The 15680-nt window shown below is 40.8% G+C and overlaps 1 protein-coding gene across 1 annotated transcript in view; it reads left to right on the forward strand.

The window, feature by feature from the left end:
* Nucleotides 1-1179: 1179 nt before the first annotated feature.
* LOC105984421 (chromosome unknown open reading frame, human C10orf67) overlaps nucleotides 1180-15680 on the forward strand; it is a 74473-nt gene continuing 59972 nt past the window's right edge. The window contains exons 1-4 of the mRNA XM_013014594.1: nucleotides 1180-1289; nucleotides 12249-12369; nucleotides 14234-14377; nucleotides 15225-15299. Of these exons, the coding sequence (XP_012870048.1) occupies nucleotides 1180-1289; nucleotides 12249-12369; nucleotides 14234-14377; nucleotides 15225-15299 (450 nt within the window). The remainder of the gene's footprint in view (nucleotides 1290-12248; nucleotides 12370-14233; nucleotides 14378-15224; nucleotides 15300-15680) is intronic.

Consider the following 15680-nt stretch of genomic DNA (forward strand, 5'->3'; position numbering starts at 1 on the left):
CTGTCTTTATCTTTAAATCTGAGATTAGTGATAATATTAGTGAATTCCCTTTTCATTTTTAAATCCTAATGTCAAACTAACTTCTTATTTATTTATTTCTGGTACTGAGGCTTGAACTCAAGTCTTAGCCATTGTCTCTTGCTTTTTTTGCTCGAGGTTGGCACTCTACCACTTGAGGCACAGTTTTACTTCCAGCTTTTTGGTGGTTAAATTGAATTAAGAGTCTCATAAACTTTCCTACCCAGTCTGTTTTTGAACCTTGATCCTCAGGTCTCAGCCTTCTGAGTAGCTAGGATTACAGATGTGAGCCACTGGTGCTTGCTTTTGTGTAGTTATAAGGGAGAGAAGAAAGAAAAAGTTTTCCTGAACACAATAGTGAGAGGGAGAATTCTTAAGTGTTAAATCCTGACAATGACCTATTGATATCAGAATTGAGTGTCACCTATCAGTTGTCAGTTTCAAACAACCCTTTCACCTTTAAAGATGACTTGGAATTCCACACTAGATGGTATAGTGTAAAACTTAACTCCTGATGTCTTGATTGTCATATTGAATAAGAATGCAAGCTTGTTTAGTCTACAGAGACATTTTATTAGCTAGGTGCTGCCATGTAAGGTCAAGAGACAGGTGTAGCCATTTACCAGGCCAAGAGCCTTATGTTCTGAGTCTCCCTATTTTTCACTACTTCTAGTCCTTCTGAAATGCTTTGAAAAGCAAAGTCACCACGCTTGGGGGATAGAGGTGGAGGCGTCTTACATGCCAGGGAGAAGGGGGGGGTGTTGGTGCAGAAAGGAAGCAGTCGACAATGTTAACCTCCCGGAAGTGTGCAGCCTTGCAAGGAGGCGTGGTGGGGCTTAGCAGGGTTAGTCACCAGAGTGTCGCTTTGCTTGGAGACATTCTCACAGCAGCCCGGCCTGTGGGCGGCCAGAGGAGAACAGGCTTTGTCCCGAAGCCCTGAGTCAGGCCAGTTCGTGGGAGTCACGGGGAGGGGGGGGGGGGGTTCCAGTCCTGAGTTCCCTCTAGCTCAGCCCTCCTCCCACCCCCATCCCTGCCTCCGGATTCCCCGGCAGCAGCACTGGTTTCCCACTGGGCGTTGCCATGGCAACGGACGCCAAGTTCAGGATTTGAAGTCACTGAGCCCGCAGCAGCTCTGGTAGCGGAGCCCAGCGGGCGGCAGGCATGGCTGAGGGTGCGAGCCAGACCCTGGAGGACCGGCCCGAAACAAGGGGGTGCTACAAGATCCTTGAGGTCCTAGAGGCCGCGATTGAACAATTCCAGTTCAACCCCAGGTGACCCGCGGGAGCCGCCTTGTCCTGTGACCCTTCACCACCTGGCTTTGACGATTTAGCCCCCTGGCTAAAGGCACGACCTCGGGCCTGGGTTCTAATTCCTCCTCCCGCTCTCAGGGCCCCCTGAATTGAGCAAGTTACATCTCTGTCCCTCGGTTGCTTCAATTGAAGGCAGCTACAGTGAAGGCACCAAGTATTCTCTCCATAAATCATAGATGTCGTAAGAGTTGATCTTGAACTTCAGAAGAAAGTCCTGCTGCCCCTGTTTTATTATTGTTGTTGTTGTTGTTGGTCCTGGGGCTTGAACTCAAGCCCTGAGCACTATTCCTGAGCTTTTCCCACTCAAGGCTAATGGCCTACCACTTAAGTCACAGCCTTCCTTCTAGCTTTTTGGTGGTTGATTGGACATAAGAATTGCATGGACTTTCCTGGATTCAAACTGTGATTCTTATATTTCAGCCTCCTGAGTAGTTAGGATTACAGGCATGAGCCATAGGCCCTGTCTCCCTTCTTTCAGGAAGTTAAAACACCCGTTAACTTATAACTAGCTTTGCAGGCTGGAAAGTTCAAGTTTCCAGCAGATGAGGGCTGTTGTGTGGTGATGGATCTTCCTCTTAGCCAGCACCTCCTTGCTGGGAGGGAGGCCTTCACCCCCACTCCCTCTAGCCCCAAACCCCTACCTGGCTTTCATAAGGGTCCCATTCCATTCATGAAGATTCCTGTCTCCTGACCCACCACCTGGCCAGGTCCTTCACCTTGGAAATTAGCATTTTAACTTGAGGTTTCTAGTAAAGCACTCAGGTCATAGCAACACCCTGTGTGTGTGCCAACATCATAAGGTCTTAGTTTCTCATCATTGTTTATTCTTCTTCTTACTTATACTTCATCTTTATCCCTTTTGCCTTAGTTTTTGTTCCCATATTTTTACTTACCATATATTGATTGTATAATGTGAGGATTTCATTGTGATATTTTTATGCATGTGTATAATATACTTGGATTGTATTCACTCTTCTATTACCCCCATTCTCTCTTCCCCTTTCTTTCCCCTCCCAGGCCAGTACTAGGGCTTGAACTCAGGTCTTGGATGCTGTCCCTTATTTTTTTTTCCCCTTCAATTCTAGCGTTCTACTGCTTGAGCACAACTCCATTTCTGGCTTTTTGATGGTTAGTTGGAGATGAGAGTCTCAGGAACTTTCCTGCCTGCAATTCTCATATCTCAGCCTCCTGAGTAGCTAAGATTACAGGTGTGAGCCACTAGCACCTGGTAGAGTTCAGCTTTTACTTAGAATAAGATGGGGCCTCAGGAGGACATAAGAACTGAGAACTCATATTGTCTAACTTAGCTGTCAGTGAGATTTAGTGGACTGGTATTAGAATATTATAAGGACAAGAGCAGAAACAGAAAATTCAGTAGAAAATTATTACAGAATACTTGCAGAAAATGTATGGGAAAGCAGCAGTTGGAGGTGCTGAGGTACATGGTTAGTGTATAAATATGTGTTGAAAGCAAGACTGCTGGGACAAACTGATGGGCTGATGGCATCAGAAAAGCTCTAGGGTTTTGGACCTACCTTGTTAACTGAAAGAACAGAGTCACCATTAACTCTGCTGAAAAAAAATGAGGAGGCGAACAGATTTGGGGACAATAAGATAAAGCTAGAGACATGGCATATCAGTGGGACTTCTTGACACGCATTTAAGCTGATAAATATGTAGTTGATTATGAGCTTGAAGTTCTACTAAAAGGACCCACTTGATTCATCAATGTAGGAAAAATTGGTATAAAGATGGTGTGTCAAATTGTGAGATTTGGTAGGAGCCAGAAAAATGGAGATGTCTATAAGCCATGGGGCACTTCAGTCTGGTGTTCTTTGAAGAGGGAAAAAATGACAACAATATGTCTGTTATATTACACCAGTGATACACCACAGTGGAAACTTAGCACATCAAATGCCATCTCCATTGACTAACTCACTAATGAACATTTGTGAGGATAGACTATTCTAGGATTCAGTGGGAAGTGTCATTGCATTCTATTAATAAATGTTCATGAGTCCATTTCCTATAATAACACATTAACTTGGGCATCTAATTTACTAAAAATCATAATTGTTATCTTCCCAAGGCTCTATTTTATGCATACCAACCAGCTCATTATTCAGGAATACAAGTGCAGAGACTATAAATAAGGACCGTGAAGGAAACACTTAGCTAATCTCTTGTGGTGTGGGTTTCCATTCTAGGCAGCAGGGTTAGCTTCTAAAATTAGAGACACATGGAACTTGAAGTTGAAGAATGAACCTTCAGATTCTCTTAGATTGTGAATGAGCCAGATCCTTCTGAATCAGTTACACAAAAAAATTAGGGCTGGGGGAGAGGGAGAGGAGGCCAAAGCCTCCTCTGTCAGTACCAAATTCAGAGAGAGAAATCTGTTCCTTCAGGCTTTCTGATTTTAGGTGAGTTATTTACTCTCTTTGAATGTCAGTTTTCATATCTTTGAAATGAACAGATACCTCTCACAATAGATTATTGCAAGGATTACTAGAAGAGAAAGTGTGTGTGTGTGTATGTGTGTGTGTGTGTGTGTATGTGTGTGTGTGTGTGTGTGTATGTGTGTGTGTGAATTCTGCATAGCCTGGCCAGAACATGACAAAAACTAACCACTCGGAAAATAGGTACTAATACTATTTGTAGACATCCCAGAGGAGGTACTTATAAAATCATTGGATTTGGTTCTAAATATTATTCTAAATCACATCCTAAAAATGTAAATTGATTTTTAAAAAAACTATCCATATTCCATAAACCTACTACCTATAATAGGGTTGTGTTTTGTTTTGCTTAAAATGGAAGAAATGAAAGAGCATACATGTTCAGGCTGAATGAAAATGAAGTTGGATAGTAAAAAGGAACCACTTAGCATTTCTAGACTGAAAAGATGAATCATAAGTCTGTTATACATGTATCCATGTAAAATATAAAGAACAGGAAGTTCAAATGGCAGTTTGAGTAATCTGAGTTCAGCTGAAATGCAATTCATCTTAGGGTAATTTGAATAGTCTTTTCTTCTCCTTGTCAAAGTTTTTGTGTCTGTGCTAGTACTGGGGCTTGAACTGAGAGTCTGAGCTATTCCTAAGATTTTTTTTGCTCAGGGCTGGTGCTCTACCACTTGAGCCACAACTCTACTTTTGGCTTTTGGCTGGTTAATTGGAGTTTCATAGGCTTTCCTGCCTGAGCTGGCTTCAAATCTTGATCCACAGATCTCAACCTCTTGAGTAGCTAGGCATCAACCACCAGTGCCTGGCTCCTCTTTGGTACATTCTAAGAACCATTTTAAGCTAGTTAGTGAAAAAGGGGCTCCGTGGTAAAAGTAGACTAAGCAGTAGAGTGACAGCAAATGTAGTTCTTCAGATCTGAGGGAGAGTAAAGAGGAAGTAAGCAAGAACAGAAGAGGCTCCCATCCCCAAAGACTGAGATACAAATCTCCTTATCAAGGACATGCTGCCACTGGATCTTAAAGCCTGCTAGAGGAAAAGAAACTTGAGGAGGGTGATCCATCCTGATCTTCTGGGATCGTGAGCTTAGTGGCTAAGAAACTTGTTAGGAGGCATAGACAGGTCCAAGTTCTTCACTCAGCTAGGAGATACTATTTGTGGCTGTGTTTTCCCACTGATCCTTGCTATGGGACATAGCATCTGGGTTCCAGAAATACTCTTCCTTAGTTCCACTGTGTACCAAAAACTCAATCATCCTGTGACAATTAGAATCAATCACACTCACCATCAGCGCGATCCTTTTTCTGCCTGTGGTTCAGAGGGCCAAGGATCATAAAGTAACTATCAGTCTTTTCTATTTCAATGGAGTCATTGTTGTGTGTTCTGTGAAAGCATTGTCCACTTAAAACCAAAAACTCCAAACCAGAAACTCACTAAGTTGATAATGAGGAAGCAGTAATTTGAAGCATGTATTATGTTATTAGTTGTAAGTCCTGGATCTAAGACTGTAGGGGAGGTAGTACCATATACTCATTCAAAGAAGATCCTGCATCCTGAAGACAGAACTAGACTCATTCATGGAGATGTCTCTTCATTTCTCACAACTGAATCTTCAGTAAAGCTATCCCATTTTTCTCTTAGGTCACCCACTGTGGGCCAAGAGTTATATGATAAGACCGGGTAATTCCCAGGGCATGAGATCATTAATGTACTTCTTTTTACTCTGAAATAAGTGCTAATTCAAGAGTCATTGGGAAGACACTGGGATAGCTAATAAAAAAAAAGAAGACTGATTGCTAGAGTGTGTCATTGTGTCTACTTGGATACGGAATCATTTAGAAATGTCTGAGTGCAATCTTAAAGTTTCAGCCACATAAATCTTCCCCAGATGTTCTTGTCACCAACCTCTCCATCTTGTTCCTTCCAGATTCTTGACCATCCAGTTGACCCTTTTGCACTTGTCCAAAATTAATATGGAGGTACTCTTCTGGTCCTTTCTCAACTAAGAAGTAGACAGGCAAATGATGTTCTTCAAATTCTGTTCAGTGGAAGTTATGTCCTTCAGGATTGTCTCTGAATGGGGCAGTAAGACCCAGGTGGTTAACATCTACTGTCTGACAACAGATTCATCTACTACTCAGGCTTGAGTTTTTTCTCCCTCAGCCAAGTGATCATAATTTCCCTTGTGACCATATGACACATTCAGTCTGGAAGAGTTCCTCAGCCTTGCCCTGTCTTTTATGTCCTTGTCACTTTAAAAGTCCAGGCTTCCCATTCTGTCAGATGACCAGCTCTACCCTGTTTCATAAACTATTTTATCAAATCCAGACTGAAGTCAGGCATTCACGGCAGGAACACCGCAGAAATGAAGCCTTATTTTTCTCAGGGATCCAATACTAGTGGGACCACTGTGCAATCTTTTCTCCACTAACCTTGACCTCAGGGGTTAGTAAATTCTAAGGTTCTCTACTTTAAGTTTGCCATACTTCCCTCTATAATAAGTTACTATTTTGTTGGTAGGTATTATAAGATTCTTTTCATAAATGTAAACTGGTCAGTCTAACCATAATTATCCATGTTTTCCTTCCTTCCTTCCTTCCTTCCTTCCTTCCTTCCTTCCTTCCTTCCTTCTTTCCTTCCTTCCTTCCTTCCTCCCTTCATCCCTTCCTTCCTCCCTTCCTTCCTTTCTTCCCTCCTTCTTTAGTTCCTTTCTCTTATTCTTTATTTTTTGGTGGTAATTAGGTTTGAACTCAGTGCCTTACATTAATTAGGCAAATGTTCTACCATTTGAACCATGCTCCAGGTATTTTTTGTCTTTTCTTTTTTGGTACTGGGGATTGAACCCAGGACGTTGCACTTGCTAGGCAAGTGCTTTGCTACTGAGCTACATCCCAGCCCAGCTCCAGGTATTTTTTACTTCAGTTTATTTTTCAGAAAGGGTCTCTCAGTTTTTCCCTGAACAGGAGCAGATTGCTATTCTCCTACATCCACCTCTCATATCACTGGAATTACAGGTATGCATCGTGATGCCCAGTTTTTTGAGATAAAGTCTTGATAACTATGTTGTCTGGACTGACCTAGAACCATAAGCCTCCCATCTTCACCTGCTTCATTTCTGGGTTTATAGGCATGTACCTCCACATCCAGCCAACAGTTCTCTTACTCTGTATTTTTCTGATTTTTTTTAATGCTTAAGTTGTTTTAGATATGACCACTGAGACTCTCTTCAATCTGATTTTCATTATTTAGCTACTGGATTTGAGAGTGGAAGGGGCAATCAGAAAAATTGTAGTAAAAAGTTCTCAAGATCTCATCTCCACAAATATGCTGGGTATGGCTGTTCAAGACTATAATCCCAACTATATGAGAGGCATAGGGAGGAGGTTTCAGTTTGTGGGTGGGCCCAGACAAAGTGTTCCAGAAAAACAGATTACGTAAAGAAAAAAATAGAGCTCAAGTAGTAGAGCATTTACCTAGCAAGCATGAAGTCCTGAGTTCAAACCCTAGTACTACCATATATATGTATGTTCGTATTACGTATTATATGTATATTATATATATTCTAGGTTCATGTTTTTATATTGGCTTCTGTGTAGTTTCATTTAAATCAATCCTTGAATCTCCATCTTTCCAAAGAGACTTAGTTCTTTTTACTTGAAGATGGTAATAAGAAACCAATACTTGGGTATTTGGGTGTGCTAATTACTACTAGTAATATTGGGATATTCTTACAGAGGCTCTCATCAAATATAACTAGGAAGAAATATATAGGCATATATACAGATGTGATATATTCACATACATGCAAATTTGTATATCTATGTTTGTATATATGTATATATGCATGTAGATTCATATACAATTTTAATCGTGCACTATACCAACCCTTTTAATTTTGGGGGGGGCGGTCATGGGGCCTGAACTCTGGGCCTGGGCACTGTCCCTCAGCTCTTCAGCTCAAGGCTAGCGCTCTACCACTTGAGCCACAGCGCCACTTCCGGCTCTTTTCTTTTTGCTTATGTGGTGCTGAGGAATCGAACCCAGGGCCTCAGGCATGCAAGGCAAGCGCTCTACCACTGAGCCACCTTCCCAGCTCCCCAATCCTTTTAATTTTATTCCATTGTCTCAGGGTATGTACTAGTGTACATACCTTGTGTGTGTGTGTGTGTGTGTGTGTGTGTGCATATATATATATATATATATATATATATATATATATATATATACACTAGTGTGTAAATACCTTTCCTGGGAGTGAAAAAACTTGACTTCTATCATCTTTAGTTCATTTACCTTCTCGGGCAGTATTCTGATCTTCCCACCATTGCAGCTGCCTTCTCTGCCTGCCACCTCTGAGCTGGTCCTCTCTTCCTCCTCTTGCTTTACAGCCTCTGCTACCAGATCTGCTGATTTTCTCTGTATAGCTCCCATCCTTTCTCATCATCCCATGTCACTAGCCTCCACTTGAGAAGGGAAGAGAGAATGAAAGGAAAAGATGGAAAAAAAGGTGATTACAAATTATTTTAATAGGTAGAATGGTCAGTAGGTAATTGCAGCAAGCTTGCATTTAGTTTGCAAGACACGAAGGTGATCAGTCCTAGAAAACATGGTCATATGTCATTAACTTCTGAAGACAGAGCTATGCATCATCAATTCCTCCTACATATAGAGAAAAGGGAAATAGATAGGGGCTGTCATTTTCTGGGAGCTCTCTGAAACGGCTCTGTGTCATAAAGATCCTGTGGGATGGCCTAAGCCATCTGGTAATGTCCCTAGTCCGGGATGTGATTCCTTTCCAACATCTAATCCCTCTCCTCAGTCTCTGGGCTTCCTAAAACTCAGCCTAGCTCGGCATCATTATTATCCTTGATTAAAAAACAGCACCCATTTGTTTTATGCTAAATATATGAAGCTCAGTTAGTTTGGTCCCAGTTTGGGGAGTCAGAATAAGAAGAGGAAAGCTCTGTAAAAGGATGTCCAATATCAATCTATGTTTAGTGAACTATCTTGAGGGTAAAGGGAATGGTTGATAAGAAAGACAAAAAAGTTGAGAGATTTTTTAGTAATTTTTAGGATGCTCCTCATTATTATCTGAGTTTTATGAGACACATATTTGAAAGTATAATGATTGTATCTTTGCTTTATATTTTAAATCCTTCTCAAATATATCATAAAAGAAAACTTAAAACTTCTGGGATGGGGAATGGGAAATGTTACCTGTACAAATTGTCATGGATAATAATTGTCATCTTTGAAAAGTACCAAATATATTTTATGTCATCATTGCTTAAAAATTACTTTTCTCCTAGTTTGTTATAAGTTTTTTTTTGTTGGTGGTGGTCATGGGGCTTGAACCCTGGGCCTGAGTGCTGTCTCTCAGTGCTGTCCCTCTTCATTTCAAGGCTAGTGCTCTACCACTTGAGCCACAGCTCCACTCCCAGTTTTCTGGTGGTTTATTGGAGATAAGAGTTTCACAGCTTTTCCTGACCATGCTAGTGTTGAACCATGATTCTTAGATCTCAGCCTCCTGAGTAGCTAGGATTACAGGCATGAGCCACCGGTGCCCAGCTTGTTATAAGTTATTTTGGAAAAAAAAAGTTTATTTAATTTTGATTATATGACTCATTCATTTCCTTAGTATGGTGTAATGTCAGAGTTAATTTTAGTGTGACAATTATAATTTATTGTTGGTTTTCACACATGATTTTCAAGGATGGTTATAAATTTTTAGATAGAACATAAATATTGGTACTCAGTTCAGTATATCACTTAAAAGGCATTCAACCAGGTGCTGGTGGCTCATGCCTATAATCCTAGCTACTTAGGAGGCTGAGATCTAAGGATCACAGTTTGAAGTCAGACTGAGCAAGAAAATCTATGAGACTTTTATTTCCGAGTAAGCACTAAAAAGCTGGAAGAAGAGCTGTAGCTAAAGTGGTAAAGCACTATTCTTGGGAAAAGAAGTTCAGGGATAGTGTTCAGGCCCTGAGTTCACGCCCCAGGGCTGATGTACTCTCTCTCTCTCTCTCTCTCTCTCTCTCTCTCTCTGTCTGTCTCTGTCTCTCTCTCTCTCTCTCTCTGTCTCTCTCTCTCTCTCTCTCACACACACACACACACAATTGGTGTTATGGGAGTGGTTGATACCATCACCAACATAATGTTTTGAAACATCATAACTTTTTCCTTGTCTTTGGAGAAAACTATGCAAACATAGCAATGGCCAACCAAGAGAGCCTAATATAAATTTCAGATTTCTTAATATTCAAAATAATGATTACCTTCCCCTTCCCTTCCACAAATTATACCAACATCAAGGGGAAAAATAAATCGCTTAAATAGAGATACAGGTGGACTCATTGCAACAATGAGATGTACAAGTCGTTATATCGAAAAACAAACTTTACAACTTTAGCCAAGGGGTGGGGGTGGGTGGGGTGGGAGGGGTGGGGGTGGGAGTGGGGTGGGGATGGGAAGGGATGGGAAGGGGAAACAAAGGAGGAGGCAACAATGCTTGATAAGAAATGTACTCATTATCTTGCCTATGTAATTGTAACCTTTCTATACGGTATTTTCACAATTAAAAAAATAAATAAATGGACTCTCTCTACTGTGAAAAAAAACAAAATAATGATTACCAATTAATTCCACTAAATTCTCAACTAACTTCTCACTGATTCTTCAATGTTGTAATGATGACAGAGTTTGTCCACAACATTGTCTAGGTGTAGATGAAGCATCTGAATTAAATTAAATTAAAATTGTATTCTAGTTTCAATCAAATTCATTTTGAAGCTCTCATTGTTTTCTGGCTGACAGAGTGCTGCTGGAAGAATCCAACTCTATGGGCCCTAAGCATGGCTTCAGGATGTATCAAGAATGCCAGGTCCTGACCACTCTCTCTGAAGGTCATTTCCCAAAAACTATTTGCAATGAACATCCTGGATGGATGACGTAATGCCTTTGCTCTGCCAAGGAGTGAATCTGGCCAGGTACAAGTGGCTCACTCCTGTAATCTTCTCAGGAGGCTGAGATTTGAGGATATCAGTTCACAGTCAGCACAGGTAGAAAAGTCCATGAGATCTTTATCCCCATTTAACCACCAAAAAGCCAGAAATGGAGCTGTGGCTCTAGAGGTAGAGTGCTAGCCTAGAGCAATAAGAGTTCAGGGATAGTGCCCAGGCCTTGAGTACACATACAAATAGTGAATCCCTGGGCTCAGAGCTCCTTTCCTTCAGTGCAACTCACTGCACAGGCAGGCAGCTCTAATGGGTCTTCTGAGCAACCATGATTGGAGTTAGGGGTAGGGAGAATCCAAATGATCATATAGCTCTAGGTTACTGCTTTTTGATAAAGTACATTGTCTCTGACCCAGAAATCTTGTATCTTCTGCCAAGGGTCACAGAACAGTTACAGGCAAACTTATCACCTCTTAAGTAGAGCAAGAGCTCAAACACTATTCAGCCCTGGACCACTATCTAATTAAAAATCAGTCCTCCCAAATTCTGCTTGTGAACAGAGAGAGCCTTAAACTTAGCCTTGAGCTTGCATTCAACTTTCTTGTTTATGACTGATATTCTACTACTTGAGACACACTTCCAGTTTGGCTTTTTGCTGGTAAATTTGAGAAGGAATCTTGAAGATTTTTCTTCCCAGGCTGGCTTTGAACCTTATTACTACATGCCTCAGCTTTCGGAGTAGCTGGGCTATGAGTTCAGGCCTAGTACTGGCACAGAAATAGAAAAAAGAGAGAAAGAAAAAAAGAAAGGAAGGAAGGAAGGAAAAAAGGAAGAAGAGAAAGAAAGAAATGGAAGGAAGGAAGGAAGAAAAGAAGAAAAGAAGGAAGGAAGGAATAAAGGAAAGAAGATAACTTTAATTGCATGCCCTTACATCAGATTTGGGAAGTATCTCAAAGTATTTCTGCTGGATATACCCAAGCACAACTTATTCAATTCACAATTCTCCTGTCTCCACTTCCCAAATGCTGGAATTCTAGGCATATTCTATCATGCTCAGTTTGTAAGCAGAATTTGGGAGGATTTTTAATTAGTGGTCCAGGACTGAATAGTATTTAAGAACTTGCCCTACTTAAGAGGTTTCCTGCAGTAGAATGGGTAATAATAGCAGCTAAGATATCTTAGAAAAGCAAAGATAAAATTAGTCTGAGAAGGGCAATGGCATAATGTGGAGAGTTGGATAACCTGAAGTTCTGCTGAAACTCCAAATCATGAGTAAATAATCCACAAGCTTCCTCATTTTACCCATCCCTTACAATATTTGAAATAGTCTCCAATTTACCCAAAAGTGTTTGCATTGCTACCTATTTCTTTTCAAAATCATTAATTTACTTTATTGTTATTATAGAGGTGATATATAGTGGGATTACAATTACATGAGTCAGGTAATGATTTTTGACACCTATTTCTAACACAAAGCACATTTGATCTCTTCTGTTTTCTTGCAGACTCACTATTTCTGATGAACTAAAGATTGGCTTTTTCACATCAGATCATGCCACTCAGACTGATTGCAGTGAAATTTTGCCACTAAAAGAATTGAGTTCATCTACAGGAAAGTTGGTACAGGTAGCACTGGGGTTTATTTCTAAACATTTAAGATAATTGTGGAAATTTGTCTACACTGCATCTTTGATCAACAGAACTGAACTTATGACACTTTAAAAATACAGGCATCTGAATGATAGTATGTGTTTTTAAAATTATGAATATAAGCTATGATTTGTATTTGTCATATGCATGTCATGCTTTTATATGTTAACTTGCTTAGTAAACTGTTACTCTTTATTCTCAGGACATCTGTAAGCTTTTCCTATTTTGATATTTGAAAGATAAAAGATATTTTTGCATATAGTTGAGTGAGAGAAGACAATGATATACTAAATACTTGGGAAACCATCATACAACTTTGTCAGATCTTGACATTTTATCTTATTTCCTTTGGATGTGTTTTTGATAATAAAGGAATAAAAACATTTCATATACATCAGAATATCAAGAGTTATTATTAAAAACCATAATTGATAAAACTATCACATGAGGTCACATACTACTAATTGCGCTGGGGTGCCTTGTCTACTTAAAGCAACTCAGAAATCATCCCATATTGATACAGAAACAGTTTTCTCATAGGTAGGCATGGTGGTGCTTGCCTGTAATTCCAGCACTCAAGAGGCAAAGGCATGAGGATCATGAGTTCAAGGCCAACCTGGGCAATGTAGACCTTGTCTCAAACATTTTTAAACTATAATTAAAGGGATGTAACTCAATAGTAGAGCATTTGCTCTGTATGCATAAAACTCTGGGTTCCAGTTTCATTGTTACCTCTCCCTTCCAAAGGAAACCTCATTTATTTCACAAGCTTACATGTCACAAAATGTACACCATATATTTAGTTATTCCTCTATTGATAGACATTTTGGCAGCTTCTAATCTTTCACTGTGGTGATGCACAATCCCTTAGATTCGTGTGCCAGTAAACCTGGGGTGTAAGTTCTTAACTGGGATTTCTGAGTCAGAGGACGCACACATTAGTCACTTAGGATGACGACTGCCAAGCTAACTGGCACATGGCTTCCACTGACTGGCTTTCACTAGTTTGAAGAGGTCTCTTTCCAACATATTTGCCAATTTACTATCTTCTTTTATAAAAACAAATTTCAAAAAGTTTTAGAACCTTATGGTCTTGTAACTTGGTATACTCAAATGATGAAGGTTTGGTTAATAGGATTTTGGTAGAAATGGGAGATGTCAAGCTGGGTGCTAGTGGCTCACACCTATAATCCTAGCTACTCAGGAGGCTGAGATCTAAGGACTGTGGTTCAAAGCCAGCCTGGGAAGGAAAGTCTGTGAGACTTGCATGTCCAATTAATCCAAAAAAAGCCAGAAGTGGAGCTGTGGCTCAGTGGTGAAGTACTCTTGAACAATAAAATCAAGGGACAATGTTCAGGCCCAGAGAGAGATGGGGGAGGGGGGGGAGAGAGAGAGAGAGAGAGAGAGAGGTCAGCTTTAGAGAACCTTCTTCAAGACACAATTTGTAAGCACTGGCTAGTACTTTCTCCCTCTTTCTCCCTTCCCTCCTTCTACCCCTCCCAAAGATCTAATGTTGACCCCTCTTCTAAACATCACAGACATGAAGCCTGCGCCTTCCACATGCCTCACCCCACAGGGACTAAACTCCAACAAGAGCCCTCAAATGGACAAAACATATCCAAGCCATAACATGCCTTATTTTTCAAATTAACTCTCATTCTGAAAACTTAGATCTACACCAAAAGATAGAATAATTGAAATTTTCCAAATACACCACATCTGGGAGGTACTCTGAGAAGCCCAACCAGATTCTAGTCAGATGCCAGGTTATGCTCTCAGAATAAGAAAAGTCACTGGAATATGTATTTACTCTACAATAATGTAGGCTTTCCATTTGTAGATGATTACATCCTTCAAGGTGGATTTTGGGTGCATCAAAGATTTGCTTCAGTTGAAATTTGAGGATCGCCTTAAAGAAGAGTCTTTGCATATCATCACTAACATGAACGATAGGATCATGGATGTTGAAAACCATTATCGCCAGGTAGATTTTCACATTCTCTGCTGCCTGTGTGGCATGAGTTCCTTACACACATGTATGCTACAGTGCTGAATTTAGTAGCTTAACCAGGACAGCAAAATTTTCCTAGGTTGTGATTCATGCAACAGCTTCTACTTAAAGCTTTGCTGTATCTTAGGAACTTCTAGTTTTGCATGGGAAACATTGATCTTCACATGGACCTTATCAGGTAGATCATTGTTTTTCTTTTGTAGAGGAGGGAGCTGAAACACAGAGATAACTTACTTAAAGTCATTGGTTCAATAGCGCAGGAAGGCAGTTTGATGGTTGAGCTTCCTTCCTCCTCCTTTCCTCCTTCCTTCCCTCCCTCGCTCCTTCCCTCTCTCCTTTCCTTCCCTCCCTCCCTCCCTTCCTTCCTCTCTTCCTTCTTCCTTCCTTCCTTCCTTTCTTTCTTCCTTCCTTCCTTTTTTCTTTCTTTCTGTCTTTCTTTCCTGTCTCTCTCTCTCTCTTTCTCCTCCTCATCATTATCATCATCATCACTCCTCTTTCCTTCCTTTTATCTTATCTTTTTCTTTTTTCCTTCTTTCTCTTTTGTGCCCCTACTGGCATTGTTCTAGCATTCTACCCCTTGAGTCATAGCTTCACTTCTGGCTATTTGATGGTTAATTGAGATAAAAGTTTCACAGATTTTCCTGCTTGCCCAGCCTGTTTTACAACCTCAGTCCTCAGCTCTCAGCCTCCTGACTATTATATTATCTTTTTTGTGCACTAAAGGCCCTGTAGGAGCCAAAGATGTGAAGGGGGAGAGAGGAAAGAGGAGGAAGAGGGGAAATCCATTGTGACACTGAGTGTATTCATTTTCCATTTGCAGAATGAGGACACCATGAGGAAATCCTTTCAGCAACAGCTGACGGATGCCATAGCGATGGTCAAAGGGATGTACCAGGTGGGTGTGCTGCTGCCTGGGGCAAGGAAGGGAAGGTGGAGAGCTGATCCCTTGCGAGGAGTGGGGCTTGCTGAGTTCCCATGAGTGCTCCCCTCTTCCAGCATCTGCTTCCTGGATTTCCAGGTCATCTCAGAGAGTGCAGCCCTAACACATTACATACTTTACAATGATAATAGTAACTTTCCACAAATTAGAAAACCTCCAATTTGATACTCAGGGTCCCTAAACCGGAGGTGGAATGACCTCAAAGTCTATGTGGCAGAGATACAGTTGGTTAGAAGACTGGATGGTCCTGAGTGGATTCCCTGGAGGCAGATGGGATACCTCAGACTCCAGAGGAGGAACCTCTCTAAAGACAGGAGCAGTGTGGCTTACAGCTCA

Source organism: Dipodomys ordii, unplaced genomic scaffold (genome assembly GCF_000151885.1).
Source record: "Dipodomys ordii isolate 6190 unplaced genomic scaffold, Dord_2.0 Scaffold24, whole genome shotgun sequence".
Taxonomy (NCBI): domain Eukaryota; kingdom Metazoa; phylum Chordata; class Mammalia; order Rodentia; family Heteromyidae; genus Dipodomys; species Dipodomys ordii.